The sequence below is a fragment of the Agelaius tricolor genome, unplaced genomic scaffold, assembly GCF_023055355.1.
Source record: "Agelaius tricolor isolate 1412-34295 unplaced genomic scaffold, bAgeTri1.0.p SCAF_11, whole genome shotgun sequence".
Lineage (NCBI taxonomy): Eukaryota > Metazoa > Chordata > Aves > Passeriformes > Icteridae > Agelaius > Agelaius tricolor.
The window spans coordinates 3,211,821-3,230,897 of record NW_027269271.1 but is presented as its reverse complement, the minus strand read 5'-3'; the positions used below and the strand labels follow the sequence as shown (position 1 = coordinate 3,230,897).

At 52.1% G+C, this 19,077-nt stretch overlaps 1 protein-coding gene across 1 annotated transcript; it reads right to left on the bottom strand.

Annotated features, from left to right (window-relative positions):
* Positions 1-385: 385 nt before the first annotated feature.
* Positions 386-14,114, bottom strand: STX6 (syntaxin 6). Its single transcript, XM_071435846.1, has 8 exons — positions 13,971-14,114; positions 11,377-11,557; positions 10,781-10,864; positions 9,089-9,151; positions 6,896-7,018; positions 5,598-5,704; positions 4,011-4,105; positions 386-2,539 (listed from the first exon to the last, which is right to left on the bottom strand). Exons 1-8 carry the CDS (start codon positions 14,003-14,005, stop codon positions 2,463-2,465), a joined length of 765 nt encoding a protein of 254 aa, XP_071291947.1. The 5' UTR covers positions 14,006-14,114; the 3' UTR covers positions 386-2,462.
* Positions 14,115-19,077: the final 4,963 nt, after the last annotated feature.

The window sequence follows — 19,077 nt, the reverse complement described above, 5'->3', positions numbered from 1 at the left end:
TTTTCCCATGGCCCTGCTGCTCCACCAGCCACCTCCTGACCTTGCTGTGGTGCTGGGGGGGCCCTGGGCAGGCAGGTGGGGGGGCTCAGCCACCTGCAGGGCTCCGTGGGGATTTTGAGGGGTTCTTTTTTCCAGCCGTGGAAGGCAAAACACATCCGTGGAGTGTCTCCAGCAGCAATGGCTGCCCTCTGCATGGTGGTGCCCCACATCTGGGCACAGCTGCCCACAATGCTGAGGTGACCCCAGAAACTGTAGATGCTGCTTATGTCTCAAAAACCAGGATGGTGATGCCTGGCAAATGCTGGGGGAGAGCTTTTCCCACTCCCTGATGCCAGGGCACCCGAGTTTGTCCCGGGAGCAAGAGTCAGGTAAGGAAGAGTGGAGATCGAGGCTGCTGCACCTTTATTTAGTGTTCAAGGGAAGGGCACCACCAGCGACAGAAAAGCAAATGTACACGGGGGAAGGGAGCAGAGACACTCGGGTGGCTTGTGGTGATGCCAGCAGCTGGGCCACCCCCTGGACTACCAAAGGAGCACTCCTACATGGGAGTCATTCCCGAAGGATGCACAAACACACTGGAAGGAACACGGCGATCAGAGGTGTGCAAACAGCAGCAGCAGCAGTGAGCCCTGCTCCCTGCCCAGAGCCGTGCTCCTGGGAACCTGCTCCTGGAGAGCTCCAGCCCCGCCGAGTGAGTGCCACAGACACTGCTACAGCCAGCCTTGGAAAGCAGACAGCACCTATGCCCTGCGGGGATGCTCTCTGCAAGGATAAGGAGCCACTCGACTGGTGAGTGCGGGTGGGCGCCGAGGCACCGCGTGTGCGTTACTGACGAGCAGCCGGGAGGGCGGGCGGGGCGGCTCCGTGCGGCCCCGCCCGGCTGCGGAAGGCACCGAGCCGCCGGCTGCGCATGCAGCGCCTGCGGGAGGGACACGGGGCCCGCAGAGCTCGGAGGGAGCCGCCGAGCCGGGAGGGGGAGGAGTGCTCAGTTCCGGAGGTAAAGCCGTCCGGTGGCAAGACTCTAAGGCGGGGGGTGGATGATTTTGGGGGTGATTTGCAATTTCAGCAGAAGTCTTTGCGTCAGTGCCAATTAAGTTCCTCCCCCAGCCCCATCTGGGAGCCATAAGCCAGGCTGTGCTGAGTCTTTTCATGCTTGCAACTTAAAATATGGGAGCAGTCTGGAGTAAGAAACCGTTTTTGCTTTCCCCATCCCACAACTGGTGCTTGCAGCACAGTCCCTCTGCCTGTTCCTCTGCACTGATACTGCCCAGGTGAGCTTTCTTCACATTTTTGGTACTGCCCACCTGGCTACTCCACATTCCCTGTAGGGAATCCAACCCTGCTGAGACAACTGGAGTGACAAACAACTGGGAGGTAACAAAAGGACTGGGGAGGAATATGGAAACATGATCTAACTTTGGATCTCCCGCCTTCTGGTTGCTTACAACGGAGGTGTCCAAAAAATAGCAGTTGGGAAAAATTAAGACATCCTATTTACAAGTTCATGTACACTTAAAATACATCACTGAGCACTGTTCCTCTGATCATGTGTGTCATGCACCCGCAGAGAGAACGTGGCTCTAATGGTCATCAAAAAAATCTTTAGAGTTTTTTATTTTCTTAAAAAAAATAAGTTATTTTAGACTTGGCAAATCACTTGCCAAAGGGAAGCAGCTGTTAAACAGAAGCAGTGACTCAGTTATACAAGGGCAAAGAAAGCATCAGTCAATGAGCTTTAGAGGCCTGTATAATGAGGGAGGCAAGTTTAAAAGCTTCAAGACTCTCCCTCTGTGGCTCACAGCTGATTGCCAGTGCTCAGTGTGCAGCACCCCAGGTTTGAGGCTCTGCGGTGTCTGATGGGGCCTGGTGGCCGATGGCAGGACATGAGACCCTACAGCTCTGCCCTCTGCCCAGGGAGGGGGCAGGAAAGCTCTGCTAGGACTCGCCGTGCTCTCTCGGCAGTGAATTGGTGCTACAGAGCCCACCCACAGGAGGCAGGGAGGGGCACGGGGAGCAGGGCCAGGGCTCCCCTCCCTTGCTGTGGCTTGGGGGGGGTTTCACCCTTCCCAGTAATGCTTGAGGCTGGCGCTGGCACTGGCAAGGCAGTTTGTAATGCTCAGTGAATTCAGTCACTCCTCCCCCCGTCCCATCCTCCCCAGGGCTCGCTGCTCCGTGTCCAGCGGCTCCTACCTGCAGCGGGTGGGAGCGCGGGGTCAGGCGCCCCTGCAGCTCCAGGGACGCAGAGCCGGAGCCCGGGCCCAGGGGGCAGCCCCAGCGCTCCAGCCCCTCCCCGGGCCAGGGGAGATGCCGCAGTCCTTGGAGGAGGATGGTGAGGGCGGCTGCGGGCGCTCCTGCCGGGGATCTCTGTCTGTGGGCGGACGGAAATGGGCAGAGTTTCACTGCCCGCGCTGCCGGGGCGAGGGGGCGGGCAGGGGGCGTCCCAGGAAGTTCAGTTTTTGTCATCACAGGACAAAAAATAGGATGAGCACCACTAGCAAGATGACGAAGAGGACAACAATTGCACACCACTGCCGTCGATCTGGAAAGAAAAGGAAAGCATCAGTCTTCCTGCTTTAGTGGAGAAGAAAAATTTGGTTCTGCTAGGAACCAAATTCAAACTTAAGCTACAAAAAGCCAAAACAACAGTTCCTGTGGAGGAAAGGCTGTGGTGCTGAATATTGAAGTGAGGCATTCTCCTCCAGGATACACTGGGGTTTGGGAACAGCTGTGGGAATTCTGAGGCTTCTTCCCAACCAAGTTCAAACAGCTTTGAAAAGCTGGCTCCAAAGCAATTGGGAGGAAGAAGCAGAGAGCTGCTGTGTTTGCTGTTCGTTCATGGAGCAATCTGTTTGCCAGAGGAACAAGAGGGGATCCGGTGGAAGCTGCCCTGAGGAGCTCTGCCAGGAAGAGATTGTGGCGGCTTCCCTTAGGACAGGGCCAGGAATCAGGTTTCCCTGGACATCTTTACACCTCATTGGCTCATCACCTCTGAGAGCTGCTGTGTGCCCCGTGAGATGACGGTGCAGCAGTGGGGACAGGGCTGCTGGCACCCCCTCAACTCCTAGGCACAGCAGCTACCCCAGAAAGAGCCCTCCTGCTCGCCCTGGAATAGGTGATTCCAGCAGAAATTCCAGCTCTTTCACAACACTCAGAAACACTCTGCAGAGATCCATGGGTTTTCCCAGAGGAAAGGGCAGAGACACAGGGTTCACCCGTGTTTGTGCTGCTGCTGAGCCACTGCTGACCCAAAGTGCACTGTCAGCACTCCAAGTGGTCTCTCTGGGGCTGTATTCCCACTACCTCATAAATCCCTCGGACAGCCTAATCCTGCAGAGCAGGAATGCTTTTCCTCCTGACAGGCTGCTGCCTTCCCAAGGTCCTGGGCAGCCAGGGGAGAGGGGTGCTGGAGGAGGTGCTGGCTGGGCACGGTGCCAGGCTCAGAGGCAGCCACAGCCGGGACTTCCCGGCAGCCAGGCCCGGCTTCCTGTTTGCTCTGGCTTCAGGCACAGCCTTATAAGGACTTTTCTGTGGGTTCTGCACAGAATTCAGCTCTTTCCTCTACCAGCTGAGAGAGATGTGACCCACAGCAGCCTGAAGGCACCAGCAGCCCCAGGGCAGGTGGGATTTGGGAAGGGGATTGCTGCAGGCATTCTGGTGCTGGTGGCCGGTGTTTAATGGCACCTTGACAGCTTTTGTTCCACAGGCAGCCCGGGAAAGTGCAGCAGAGCAGGAGGCTGCAGAGCTTCCCCTCCCAGCAGCTAGAGGGGGATTTTCCCAGCAGTAGCAGCATAAATAGAAAGGCATCTGTAAATAAAACAAAGGGAGGGGACAGGCAGCAGAGCAGTGTCTGGGCAGGAGCAGCTGCCGGCTTGGAACCCTTCCCCTTCTTTCAAGGACTGAGAGCTGCTCCCTCCCCTTGGCTGGCTGGGTGGGAGCACAATGTCCCAGCCTGAAGATCCAAGGGTTTGTCTGTCCCTTTCCAGGACTGGATCCCCCTTCCCAGGACCTACCACTTGTCATGTGAGACACTTTGGCGAGCTTCTTCATGACGTTGTCGAGGCGCGACTGAGTGCTGTCCAGCTCGTGGGAGAAGTCATCCAGCATCCTGGGGACACAGGCAGGGCACTGCTCAGCACGTGGCACATCCCCTGGGCATTCTGCACCACGCTCACACACGTGGATCCAAGCACTGATGTGAGCTGAGTATCACACCTTGGCACACCAAATGAATGTGGCTTCCTCTCCTGGAAGCACCCGAGGGAGGGGAAAAAAGCTGCTGAAACAGCAGCTCTGCTTTGGTGGGAGGTAACTGGGGATTCCTGCCAGACTGAGCCTCCCCTGGGTGTTTGTGGCTGAACTCTACACACATCTGCAAGGTGAGGAGTGGGGGAGGGCCTTCCTCCTTACAAAAGGAACGTCTCATTTATAATCTGTGATTAGCATCTACGTGTCAGCTGGGACTTTAAATCCCTTTTCTTCTTCAGGGCTTGCAGTTGAAACTAAAATCTTGTTTCAGTCATGTATCAAGTGGGAATGAGATCTGCAGTTGCTTTTAAGGTGCTTTTCAAGCTCTGCATGGAAGTTACCCTTTTACTTCCTCCACACAGTGACTGTAATGAATCTGAAAGCCTTCCTGAATCTGTGCTTTGTCAATGCCAGTGTACATCCAGAGTCAAGGTACTAATCCAATTGTCTCCAGCCAGTGGGACTTTAAAGCTTAATGCACTTAAAAGGACAGACTCCTTCATCTGGAGTGCCAGGGCACTTGTTAAACCTTCATTCAGTGGGGAAAACCTCACAGTGGTAGTTATGAGCTAATCTTGCAAGCATTGATGGCTCGTGTGATGATCTAGAAACAGACACACCACACCAATCTCCTCTGTGAGAGCAGAGGATTCTCATGCTGCACAGCTTCACACAGGTTGAAAGTTCCTCCTCTCCATCCAAGATGAAATCACTTCACAAGGGACATGGCCCTCCAGACTCCTACCAGCCAGACAAGGAGGGGTTTTAGGCATGAACCCTTCAAGCCTTTCTGGAAGCATAGCTGCTAGCCTGCACAACTGGGAACTTGTTTGCAAAGGACAAGAACTGGGAAAGAAATCTAATTTATATGTAAATGGATGGATGCAAAACGACTTGGTGAGCTGCCCTTTAACCCTTTGCGTGGGTGAGGGTTATTTTTAACTTCAGTGATGAAGAGCAGCTCTGTGCTGTGTGTTTCAAGGCACAGCTGAGAGCTCCTGGCCCCAGCAGCTGTCCAGGGGCAGCACAAAACCCTGCAGAGTGGAGAAGTGGCCAGGCGCTGCATTGCACAGCCCCTCCCTCCCTTATCTGCTGGCTGCCTGAGGGGGAGCATGTGGAAAGGAGAGGAGGAAAGGTAAGGTGGCAGTTCAGCCTGCCCTAGATGCAGCCTTCTAAAGGAATGAGGTTGCAGCTGGATCCTTGGGGACTGCAGTATAAAATGCTTTCCACAGGCTGCCTGAGGCACCAGTGAATTCCAGGCTCTAGCAGAGGCAGAGATGGGTGTGTGAGGACATCCAGCCATGTTGCAGCCAGCCCTGTGCCAGGTTTTTGCCCCCATGTCTCACACTTACACTGCCTGCTCTTCCAGCTCGCCGCCAATGCGCTGGGACATGTTCTTGAGCACACCGATGCTGCCAGAGACCAGCTCCAACTGCTCATCCTGCTGCTCCACAATCAGCTGGGGCCAAAGGGAAGAGAAGAGGGCAATTACAGATCTGCTGCCTGCAGCAGGCTGGGAGCCAGCCCATCCACTGCACAGGCACTTGCTGCTCAGCCAACATCAGCTGTGAGGCCTGGGCTCAGACCTAAGCCACCAGGAATGAGGACTGCATTCCTAAGAAATGCTGGAGAGGAGACAACCAGGGGAAGTCTCCATGGCATGGCATCCCCATGGCAGGCTGCAGTCTCCAGACATCCCTACAAATCCAGCTTCTGCTCGTCCATGCTGCATGCACAGCTCAAGTGACTTTGGAAAGCTCCAAGGGCTGCTCATCAAAACCTTGGCAAGGTGAGCAGGCCAGGGAGGCACGCTGATGCTGTGCCTGGGAAATGCCACCTGGAATGTGCCACAGCTAACACGGGGTTAATCCAAGCAGAAGGCTGTGGCAGCTTCTACAGCTATAAATAGCCAGCCTGGCTCTGAATGTGCCAAAGGAATAAGTCTGCTGCTGTTTTAAGTCATTTTCAGGGCACAGTCATGCTAAGGATTAGCCTTACCCTAGTTACCTATTTCTGAAGCTGTTTATCCCCCTGCAGTCAGTAGGTAAAATGTGTCTGGAAGCCAAGGTGGTAGCAGGGCTCAGGAGCTTTAGCAGAGTTTGTCACCTCCCAGTCACTGCCTGTGTCAAGGCCCAGCAGTTCTCCAGGCAAACTCCCCTGTCAGCTGGGAAGTGCCTCACCAGGGCTTCTCCCAAGGCCTCCCACAGCCTTTCTCACTAATCTCACGCTGACAAAGGCAGGAAAAGGAAGCAGGCGCGTGCTCCTGCTCCCAGCCTGATCTGATGGGGGATGCACACAAACACCACCAAACATTTTTTATCCAGGGGAGGTTGCATAAGACAAACGGGCCTTTTTCTTTTTGCAGTGTTTCTACCCTTCCAAGGATTTCAGCAATCTTTGCACTATTAAATCCTAGTGTGCTACATCTTCCAGACTGTGCCAACTGCCTCCTAAACCCAGCAGAAGCCCCACGCCTCCAGGGTTAAAAACCTTGTGCCCAGATCACCCAAAGCTGTGCTGCACAGGAAATGCAGGCACAGACACATGCCACAAGCAGAGAGGAGAACTGTCAGGCTCCTGGAGCCAGAGCAGCCCCCTGGCACCCAGTTGGCAAGCAAAGCTATTTAGTCTGTGATGCCAGCTGCCTTACCTGTTGCTGAGCTTGCTGCTCCTCGATGAAATGTGAATTGGCTAATTGCAGCTCCCGGTCCAGACGGCTGTATTTGTCAGGTCCAGAGCTCCAACTCTGACTCCCACTCTCTCCCAGGAGTGCCTGAACAGATGCAGAGAGCTCTTAGCAACACCTTTGTGTCTGCTCACAGCCCGTCTCCAGGGTGAGCTGGGAAGGCAGACAAGGCAACACTCGTGTACACAGGCACACAGCATCCCCTTCCTCCTGCTCTGCTGCTGCTCAGCCAAAATGCTGTCAGGAACTAAACCAACACAGAGCCAAAACGCCAGCCTGGGAAGTCTCTGCAGCCTGGGATTGCAGAGATGCCTCTCCAGCAGCAGGAGAGCTGGAGTGTGGCCTGTGTGTGCAGGAGGCCTGCACAGCACAAAGGGCTGGCAGAGGCCTGCTCAGGAGGCAGCACTGTGTGCTGGGACATGTGAGCTGGGAAGTGTCTGGGTATATTGTGTTAACACATGTACAGCTCCATCTGAGACCTCTCTGCTAATGACAGGGGCTTAAGAGGGTCTGGATAAAGTACTTAACCAGTTGAGCTGACAGTAAAATAATGCAATCTATAACCAGAGCAGTGCTGTATGTTTATGTTCTATGGTCCAGGCTGCCTATCTCTCCAGCAGCCTCTTCAGCTGCCAGCATACAAAGTTACTCTTGCTACCTGCCTACAACCTGAACAGATAAGCTCTGCAAAGCCTGCAGACAAGTGGCTTTCCAGCCAAATATGTCTGGTCCCTGAAAGGGTTCAGGGAAATATATCTGGTCCCTGAAAGAGGAATAACCCAAGCTCCAGATGCTGGAGAATGAACACGAGCTGCATGTGAGGAAGTGCAGCACTAGGGAAGGGTTAGGGACTCTGCCCTCCAGTGTGGAAGCCAGGCTGACTTGTAGAGACCATCCTGCAGCTCCTGGTTGTGGGCAGGATGCAGTGACTGAGTATTTCTGAAGAACAGCAAGACAATGACCAGGCTGCTCTGTCAGGCTGAAAACCAGACAGTGTCTATGGTTCACCTGACTGACAAGGTTCAGGGAGGGGTGAGGAAAGCTGACAGACTGACCATGCAGGAAGCAGCAGGACATCTGGCTTTTTCTGCCCCCAAGACACTGAGCAAGCTCCTGGTCCCTCCAGTCTGTGGCAAGGGCAGCTCCTTTTGATTTAATATTTTATTTAGTTCACTAGCTTTGCCTGCAGCTTCAATAGAAAGGGCCTGTTTGCCAGCCTGGGCTGTGAGGGTCAGGTCATTGCTCAGACACAAAGCCCAGCACGAGCCTTGCAGTCTGGAGTGAAGGTGAGGGGCTGGGAAGGGAGAGGAAGGCAGCAAGGGGAAGTCAGCCTTCCTGACCAGATGTCACTGCATGAGCTGGGCCATATGGTCTCCTGCAGCTATCAGGAACCTCATGCAAAGGAAAGCAGCAAATCACAGGGAAAGCTACAGACTTGTTTGAGCAAGGGTGTCAGGGACTTTGTTGCTGGGAGTGTTTGCCAAGCACATTAATTAACCCTGTGACAAGCTCAGGAATGAGTTCTGTGCTTCTCAGTTTGTTGTTTTGCCACGTGTGGCAAGGCTGATGCAGTTCAGACAATTCACTGTATGAAGCACACATCAGCTTTTACTGGAGTGGGTCTGAAGTCAGCTCCAGTATCTCCTCACAGCCTCTCCATCAGCCAGGAAGCAGCACAAGCTGCATCTATTTCTATTCCTTAGATTACAAGTGCAGACAACACCAGACTCCTGGAGCTCCTTCCATCTTCTTACATGGCTATTACGAGAAGCAGCTGCATGAAAGGATATTGCACCATCTTGGCTCCTAAATCCAGCAGAGTGCAGGATTATATTCATTGACATGGATTCTGAGCTGCTTCCCCCCGGGGAGGAGGAGGAGGAGGGAGATTTCCCTTTCCATGGGATGGTGCAATGCTGACAGTTGTAAACAAGCAGCTCTGAAGACAGAGCCAGATGGTGAGTGCTGACTTAGAGCTCTGAGAGAGGCTTGGGAGAGGCTGGCAGCCTGTGAGAACCAGCTCTCCCAGGGCAGCCAAATGGACACAGCTCACAGCCAGCCTGGGAGCCCCTTCCCACACCCGAGGTCTGTAAGGGGAGGGACTCCAGACAGGACAGACATTGTAGCAGAATTAAATTGGCCATTTCTCATTCTCACCTGCCTGTTTTTCCTTTCAGCCAGTGCTTGCATGGAAGAGTTTGACATCTGATCCTTCATGTCCTGTTCATTCAACAAAAGAAAGAGCATGTGAGCATTGGATTTGAGGTGACAGGCAAATTCAGGGTGCTACAGGGCTGTTTATACCCAGCAAGGCTTCTACAAGGGGGAAAGAGGGAAGGGAGATTTTCTTTGAAAACCCACACTTTTGAAGAGTCTGGAAACACAGTGTAGAAGGTTTCATTGTTATACTAATACTGGAATCAACAGCATTGGGATATTTTGAAAATATTCCTCATTTACTACTCATTTTTCTCCACTACAACCAGAACCATGCTGATTTGTGAATAAATGAATGTTCCTGTTGACAGAATGTAAGGAAGTGTCTGTCAAGACCTTGAAGCCTGTAACCTCCTGTGCTTTATTCCCAGCTGCATCTGGTTTTATATTCCATAGTAGAAGGTGGATTTGCTGTCCTGTGGCCATCCTGTGTCAGTGTTCTCTCCTACCAATTAATTTTTGCTGGAATTCCTGCAGAAAGTCACTAACCACAGAAGGCTCCCTAGGACAATAAGCTGGTTTTCATAAATTAGCAAGGAGCCAGCATCATCTGGCAGAGGCTGATCCACCAGCAGAGGATTCAGATGTGTTTTACTGTTCAGAGATGTGCAACACATCACCAAAGAGCACCACCACATCCCACTTGGTTAATTCTCACTGGCTGTAGCACATCACAAATTTCCCCCATGGAAACTGGAAGCCAGCTGCACAGGTCCACTTACAAATTTCATTTCCCAGTGGGAGACACTGCTGCAAAAGCCATTAGCCAGCATTTTTCAGCCAGGAGAAGAGGACCAGAGAGCAGGCTTGCCTGATCCTGCCCATTAGGGAGTGGACTACACCATGGGCAAGGCAGTAAACACATGCCTGCTACCTGGGGCCAGTGTGGTTGTGGGATCAGTTCCCAGGCACTGCATCCAGACCACAGGACTGCAGGTAGGGGAACAGGCTTGCTGCCAGCCACACCAGTGCATTCTGTGCAGCAGGAACATCAGAGTCATAAGGGACAGCAGAAACTCAGTGTAGCTATTAATAGGCAGAAAACTTCCTAACTAGCAGCTTGTTACCAGGCTTTGGAAAGATGTTTCCTCTCTATTTGTTACCACCAAGTTGTTAAAATCCCCTTTTTGCTTCTCAAGTGTAAGCTTAAACTAAAAAAAAGTCTTCCTCAAGTTAAAAATAAATCCAGTGGTTGTTTGGACTATTTTGCAGTGGTAGGAAGTTGAAGTCACCATATCAATAACAGCAGGCTATAAACACCTGTCAGTGTTCAAAGTGGTCTCCCTGTTGCTGAAAACCAGTGCTACAAATGGTCAGGACTGTCGAGATTTCCCTCAGCTCTGAAGCTGCAGAGTTTGCACATTGCAGCTGGGTCTTCACTCTTCCTCCTGCTACCACAGGCTCCCAGAGCACTGTGAAGGCTTCAAGGGTCAGCAGCACAAAAGGAGGGAATTCCATGGGGCACCTGCACCCCCAAACCCTTCTGGGCAGCTCCAGGAGGGAACACACAGGGAAGAGGAGGTAGCCTGAGAGTCAGCAGGTAGCAGCTTTGTTCTCTGCTCCCCAACCCAGCACAGATTTCCTTTTTTAGCCCCCCATTGCCCCCAGGCCCCCCAAGGACAGGCTCCTTACCCTGACCACCTGGCGCGTGCTGGTGATGAAGGCCTTGCGGATCCCCAGCTCCGTGGCATCGAGGTTGAATTTCCGTGGGTTTGCCTCCACGATGCCTGGGCACCGAGTCAAGGAGCCCCCAGAAGTGGCACTGGGCACACACACAGACACACAAAGGGTGCCAAGGGGCCACTGTGGTGTGCCTGCCCCACAATGTGACTAGCAAAGAGCAGCAGGCTGGATGGAACAGGAGACACAGCAGGAATGTGCCATGCAGCTCAGGCACACACACAAGGTTTCTCTTTTCCATGTGTTTTTTGGTTCTGTGGTGCTGTGCAGAGTTTTCAGGAGCACTCAGGGAAAAGGAGCATTTCTGGAAGGCAGCCTAGAGAATGAACTGACCCTGCAGAAATCCAGATTCACACAACACAATAGGCTTTCTACAACAAAGCCCCTCAGAATATACTTTGCAAAAAGGCAAAAGGAAAATCCTTGCCTTAATGTCTCATTTGCAATCTGAGAGTGCAAAATCCAATCCTGATTTTTGCAAAGTGACAAGCACTGGGACTTGGCTATTTAGTACAACCTGAGAACTGCAGCTACCCCCAAAGGGCCACAGAAAGGATATTAATGGTTTCATCCAGGTCCTCCAGGTCCCACTCGATGCTCCGCAGGTTGTTCCTGAGCTCATTAGTGGTCCAGTCGATTTCTTCTCTTGTGGCGATGGAGGGATCTTGCAGGAGCTCTGTCCACCTCTGGAAGAGCCCCTGGGCAGTGTTCACAGCTTTCTGCACCTCCCTGCAGCCAGCAGAGTGAAGAGAAGCCAAGAATTATCCCCAGCTGCCCTGCAGCAGTGACACTGGGACAGCCCCGTGTCCAGCTGAGCAGGGATGCCACAGCTTCACCCCAAACATCTCTCCTTCCAACAACTTTGTGTTTATTTTGTAAAATAAGGATTTGCCCTGCATCTCACTGCAGCATGAAGTTATTCATGAAGGGACCTATTTGTCCAGGGGAAGATGCTGAGTGTCACCCAGGCAAGCCAGGCAGAGGGTCTGAACAAGGCAGCTCTTTGGCAATCCACCCTTTGCATTCCTCTCAAAAATTGCCCTCTCAAGGCCCTCAACTACCCATGTAAGATACCCCAAGGGCACACAGAGTTACAAGAACTGTCCCCACACCACAGCCAGGCAGATTGTCGAGTACAGAATTGTTTATTTTAATTCAGCATTTAAAAAAAATACACAGGCCTACTATGGTGGCTTAGGAAACACAAGTTTTTTCTGCTGCTCTAAGCTCTTTAGGAGAGGAGTGCATTCACAGCAGGGGAAGGCACTGCTGACAGCTCTGCTTTGGGGCAAGCAGGTTTGTAAACTTGGGTCACAGACTCTCAGTGTGGTTAGCTGCATTTACAAACTCTGAACTGCTCCCCCAGGTTCACAGGGAGCTGGGATTAGGAGGGGACATGAGATCAGACTGTGCTGGTGTCCACCATGAGCTTGCACACAGCAGTCAGATGTTTCACCCCAGTGAAGGAAAGCAGGGGAGGCCCAGGGCAGATGAAGGGATGTTCTGTCCTGCCAGGACTGCAGCTCTCTAAGTTCCACCAGGGCCTGAAGTTCTCCAGTTGCTGTCTAAGCTGCAGTTTCTCAGCACTCTGTGTCCCTCCCACTGCTCTGCCACTCTGAGTGCCCTAAAGCCAGCAGCCTGCACTGAGCATCTGGAAAACTTCATTCCCTCCTCTACTTGCCAGCACAAGTTTTGGGTTTGTTTGGTTGGTTGTTTGTTGGTTTGTTTTTTTTTTTGTTTTTCCACACTTGTGGAAGTCCCCAGCAGCAAGAATGTAAAGCAGAGCTGGGTGTCCTCTGCTGGGAGGAGCTACAGACACCAGGAAAGCGAACCAGGAGCAGTTCTACACCAGCAGCAGCCCCTCCGACCTGCCAGGTAATAATTAACCATGGGAGCGGCAGCACATCCCCTTTCCCCTCCCTGCCCTTCCCCACATGCTGCAGGAACACCTCTGGAAAGTCTGACAGGACAGACATTTGCTCCCCACCCGTGGCAACTCCTACACTTTCCTCTTAGTTCAACCTGGTAAAGGGATTCACTTTCCCTGGCTGCATCAGTTTCCCCTCCCACGCTTTTGTTCTTGCACGGCTCTCCCAAACAACTCATCAGGAGCCCCTGTGCTGCCCCTCAGGGCTGTTTTGCTGTGACAAGGGGCAGAAGACCAGTCCCCAGCAGAAGCTGAAGGTGGCCCGTGAGCAGTGTTTAGTGATGGAGCTGCTTTCACAGAATCACAGAATTGCTGGGGTTGGAAGGGATCTCTGTGGATGACCCAGTCCAAATCCCCTGTCAAGGCACTGTCACCTGGAGCAGGAGACACAGGGACACCTCCAGACAGGTTTGAAGTGTCTCCAGCAAACTCCATGACCTCCCTAGGAAGCATTTTCCAGTGCTCTGCCACCCTCACTGTAAAGTTCTTCCTCACCTTGAGGTGGAACTTTTTGTGTTTTAGTTTATGGTCTGTTGCTGCAAAGGGTCTGGCACCATCCTCCTGACACCCTTAGAGATATTTATATGGACTGATGAGATCCCCTCTGTCTTTTCTGGACTAAACAGGCCCAGCTCCTCCAGTCTCTCCCCACCAGAGAGATGCTCCAGACCCCAAATCATCTTTGTGGCGTCCACTGGACCGTCTCCAACAGAGCTCCTTCCACCCTATTAATGACAATTTTCTTTTGGCCACCTTTAGCTGGTATTTCCCTGCGTTCTCTGCAGGCTTCCTCTCAGGGCCATTGTTTGTCCCACAGCTGCTCCCTGCTCCTCTCCACCTTTCCCCATTGTCCCCTCGCCTTCCAGCCGCGAGCCCCCAGCCCCGCTTTGCCCGCTGGCCCCAAGGCCGGGGGGCCCTCACAGAGCCCGAGGAGGCCCGGCCGCGGCCCGGCCCCTGCCGTGCTGCCCGCATTGCCTCGCTGGCCGGGCCGCACAGCCCCCACAGCCCTCCCTCAGCCCCTCAGCAGCACTGGGGGGCCCGGCCGCCATTTTCCCCCCCTCACACACAGACCCCCGCCCGCCGCTCGCCCCCCGCTCCGCGGGCCTCCCGAGCTGCGCGGCGGCCCTGCCCGCCCCCTCCGCGCCCGGATGAGTCTCCCAGCCCGTTTGGCGCCCCTCTCCCCGCGGCCCGGCGCGCTCGGAGCGCGGCGCTCACCCCTTCACCACGAAGAAGGGGTCCTCCATCGACATGGCGCTGCCGCCGCCGCACGCCACGGCCGCCGCCAGGCCACGCCCCCTCCATCGGGACACGCCCCCACAACGCCCTCTGCGGGCCACGCCCCCGCTGCGCGCGGGTGGGGCGTGGCAGGTGACGTCACCCTATCATGGCGGCGGCCGGGCTCTGCGCGCCGGGTGCGCTGAGGGATTGTGGCCTTGTCCCGGCTCTGCCTGAAAAGCTCCCGCTGAGCGCCGGTGGCCCTCGTTTGAAAAATGCGTATTTTATGATTGGCTTTTAGCAAATATTCAAATGAATATTATGTGTGTTATGTTAGAAAGTTATGCTGTCCTAATTTTTTAAGTAGTGTGTTAAATATAGTGTTGGGTAATAACATAGTGTTAAAATAGAAACTATGCTATGTAGGATACTTTTTTTTCTAAAGAAAGGACTCGCAGCGAGATAGCAGCCACAGGACACCTGAATCTTTCAGAGAAAGAGAATTTATTGCTCCATTATCAGAAGAAATGAACTTCTTCCTGCCTTGCTCAGCCATGAAGATGCTGTTAAAATTCAGAGGAAGAAGCTGACACTACCCAGACAGAATCCTGTGTTTGAATGGAATTTATGCATCAAGGATGAGGTGTATGAATATGCAACATGTTATTGCTTTTAAGGGTTAATCCTCTGTTAACGTGGGTCCTTTTTTGGGCTTATTTTCCCAGAAAAGGGTACCTGGACTGTCTGTAACTCTTTGTTTCTATTGTCTCATATTGTCCTAATCCAAATTGTTCAAATTTTAATTACTCTAGTTATATTGCAATTTTTATAACCATTTTACTACCATTAAACTTTTAAAATTTTAAAAACAGGTGATTGGCGTTTTTCACACACAGGTCAGGAGGGAGCACAGCCCTGTGCCACCTCCCCCCTCACCCCAGAGCAAGTGGCACAGGGCTGTGCCCACACAGGGCAAGTGGCACAGGGCTGTGCCCACACGGCGCTGGGACATCTCCAGTGGGGGACACTGCAACCTCTCTGGGCACTCTGTTCCATCCTACAGAGACAAAGTTCTTCCTTTTGTTCAGGTGGAACTTGCTGTGCATTTCCCACCTTTCCCCCCCGTGTCCTGGTGGTTGGCACGCCTGAGCAGAGTCTGGCTCCATCTCCTTGGCACCCCTTCCTCAGAGCCCAGAGCTGCCTGCAGCACTCCCAATGTGCTCTGATCAGGGAGAATAGGGATGCAGGATCGCTGACCCCAACACTCTGCTCTCAGCAGCCCTACAAGGACAGGGGTGCTGACATCTTCCCAGGTAGTGCCTTCCCATAATGGTCCATAGCACAACTCTGCCACCAGCAGCACTGTGCAGGAGGTGGTGTGCATTCCATCCCTTGGGTTTTGTGGATTAAAGATAATAATTTTTTATTGTATAGTGCTAAAAGCAGCCTGCTCAGTGCAGAGAGAAAGTGAGATAAGGTGTTCAAGCACCATCTCCTCACATACCTGCAGTTAGCAGCAGTGTTGTTCATTTTGGGAAGAAATTCTGTGCTTTATGCCTTCCCACAATGGTCCACAGTCCTTAGCACCACTGTGCCACCAGCAAGTCCATGCAGAAAGTGGTGTGTGCCCCATTCCTTGTGTTATATGGATTAATTTTTTATTTTAGAGAGCTAAAAGCAGCCTGCTCAGTGCAGGGAGGAAGTGAGGTAAGGCATTCAAGCACCATCTCCTCACACACCTGCAGTTAGCAGCAGTGTTGTTCATGTCAGACTCTTCTGTTGGGAAGAAATTTTGTGCTTTATGCCAAACCCAGAAGACTAAACTCCTTCCCTCTCACAGGATTTGCAGTGTTTAAAACCTCATAAAAACCAGCCAGCCTCCTTCCTCCAGTTCCATGGAGCAAAACACAAAAACCTTGGCACTGTGGGGTTGTGTCCTGCAGGAGTGGCTCAGCCAGGCTGTGTTCCCAGGCAGTGAGGGAGGAAGCAGGAGGGAGGCACAGGCAGTCTGCTCGGCTCCTGCTGCCCTTCCTGCCCTGCAGAGGCACAGGCCCTGCTTCCTTCCTCCTGCCCTGTGAGCACTGAGAACAGCCCTGTGTGGCTGGGATATTGTCCATCCCTGAGTGAGGATCCCTCATTCCCACCTCTGAAATCTCTGGGTTCTTTAGGAGCTGAGCACAGGCACTGCTTCCTTCCTCCTGCCTTGTGTGGGGTGAGAACAGCCCTTGAGTGCTGTCCATCCCTGAGTGAGGATCCCTCATTCCCATCTCTGAAATCTCTGGGCTCTTTAGGAGCTGAGCACAGGCACTGCTTCCTTCCTCCTGCCTTGTCAGGGGTGAGAACAGCCCTGTGTGGTTGGGATGTTGTCCATACCTGAGTAAGGATCTCTCATTCCCATCTCTCTCAAATCTGGGTTCTTTAGGAGCTGAGCACAGGCTCTGCTTCCTTCCTCCTGCCTTGTCAGGGGTGAGAACAGCCCTTGGATATTGTCCATCCCTGGGTGTTTGAGGATCCCTCATTCCCACTTCTCTCAAATCTCTGGGTTCTTTAGGAGCTGAGCACAGGCTCTGCTTCCTTCCTCCTGCCTTGTGTGGGGTGAGAACAGCCCTTGGATATTGTCCATCCCTGGGTGTTTGAGGATCCCTCATTCCCACTTCTCTCAAATCTCTGGGCTCTTTAGGAGCTGAGCACAGGCACTGCTTCCTTCCTCCTGCCTTGTCAGGGGTGAGAACAGCCCTTGGATATTGTCCATCCCTGGGTGTTTGAGGACCCCTCATTCCCACCTCTCTGAAATCTCTGGGTTCTTTAGGAGCTGAGCACAGGCACTGCTTCCTTCCTCCTGCCCTGTGAGCAGCAGGAACAGCCCTTGGGTGTTGTCCATCCCTGAGTGAGGATCCCTGGATCCCTCATTCCCACTGTCTCAAATCTCTGGGTTCTTTAGGAGCTGAGCACAGCTCCTGGGCTTGCAGCAGCTGGCAGGAGGGGTTGATGCCAGCATACACACAGCAGAGGGGTGTCCCTGCCTTACTCCCACCTGGGATGATTTTGCAGAGGCTTGGCCAGAAGGTTTTTACAGGAAGGGTGATAAAGTTCTGGAATGGTGGAGTCACCATCCCTGGGTGTGTTTAACAAAGCCTGGATGTGGCACTGGGTGCCAGGGTTTATTTGAGGTGTTGGGGCTGGGTTGTGTAAAAAACACCAATTACTTGTTTGTTTGTTTGTTTGTTTGTTAAATTTTAAAAGTTTAATAGTAATAAAATGGTTATAAAAATAGCAATATAATTAGAGTAATAATAATTTGGACAATTTGGATTAGGACAATATGAAACAACAGAAACAAAGAGTTACAGACAGTCCAGGTACCTTTTCTAGGCAAAATAAGCCCAAAAAAGGACCCACGTTAACAGAGGATTAACCCTTAAAAGCAATAACCTTTTGCATATTCATACACTTCATACATGATGCATAAATTCCATTCAAACACAGGATTCTGTCTGGGCAGTGTCAGCTTCTTCCTCTGAATCCTGACGGTGTCTTAATGGGTAAGCGAGGTGAAAGTGGCTTGTTTCTCCTGATAATGGGGCAAAAAATTCCCTTTCTCTGAAAGATTCAGGTGTCCTGTGGCTGCTATCTTAGTGAGAGTCCTAAAACTATATTTTACACACTAAAGAAAATTAATACAGCATAACTTTCTAACATAACACATATTCATTTGAATATTTGTGAAAAACGCCAATCATAAAATACGCATTTTTCGCTGTTGGCCTCAATGATCCTGAAGGTCTCTTCCAACCTGGTCATTCTGTGAATCCCCCATATTTTAAGCAAAGAGCACATCCTGGCCTGCACTTCCCAAAGGTGGCAGTGGCCACAAGCCCCGTTTGCAGAGGTGCCTCCTCAGCATGGGAACAGCAGGAGCAGCTTTTGCAATCCCAGCAGAGCTTTCCTCACGCTCAGCCTGGGCTGGGAAGGCTGTGGCACACGTTGAACCGGTTTCTGCAGCTCTTGGGCTGAGAAATCCACCTCCTGCTCTGGCCAGCCCCACACCAGGAGTGCTGCAACAGGTGGAAGCTTTAGGGCTGGCATTTGCTGGCCTTTCCTTGCTGAATTTGGGATGACTTTCCCACGCTGGCAGCATTTGGGGCGTCCCTGCCACAGGTGTGCTTAGCATGGGAGGTTCCCTCCAGGAGCAAACAGAGTTCCAAGGAGTTGCTGGTCCAGTTTGTCTGTCCCTGTCCCACAAAGACCTTGTGCTTCCCCAAAACCTCATGATCCTCCTGTGACTTCCACCTGTGCCTGAAACCTTCGCTGCACTGGGAATGGAAAAGGGAAAATGTCCTGTAGCCTCTTAGAATTACTAGGAGTAATTACCTAGAATTTTGCTTTCAGAAATCCTTCAATAAAGTATTTGAACACTTACTTGAAAATGTTGGTTTTTTTTTTTTTTTACAGAATCACTTAAGTTGTTAAATACCTAAGATCGTTGAGTCCATTTGCAAAAAAGTGTAAAGCTTCACAGAGCTGTTGAAGGATGAAAATAAGGATTTTTACCAAATTTAGAGAAGTTGTAAACTTTCAAGGGATAAAAGAGACAGCCTGATCTTTGATGCTAGAAATTAATTTACGTGATGCAGTAAATTATTTAGATTTTTTTCCTGAAAGCCACTCCAACCACGCTGTGGTTTGTATTCTTCAGAAACCAGGCTGTTTTTTGCTGTTCCATAAGGGAAGCTCTGATTTGGGGCTTGGAGGCAGCGAGGAGATTTTTGGGAGCTCTTCAGCGTGCTCAGCTAAGCAATTCCTGCTGGGAGAGGAGAGCTGGGTGCAGAGCACACAGCTGCAGAACTGGTCAGGAAAGATCTGATGAAACATTTCTGCACCGTGAAAAGTGCCAGCTCATCAGAATCCCAGCTGTCTGCAGGGAAGAGCTGGGCTCCCTGGAACTTTTATCAGGAAAATCTTTGTGGCATGTGTGTACATGCACGGTGGGGAGGGGGGGTGTGTGTGTGTGATCCCATCCTAGCTTGGTGCAAAGGATGTGGATTTGGTATGGAAGAAGTGCCTTTGCTTCTCAGGGAAAAGCTGGGTTGGTTTGAATTTGGGTTTA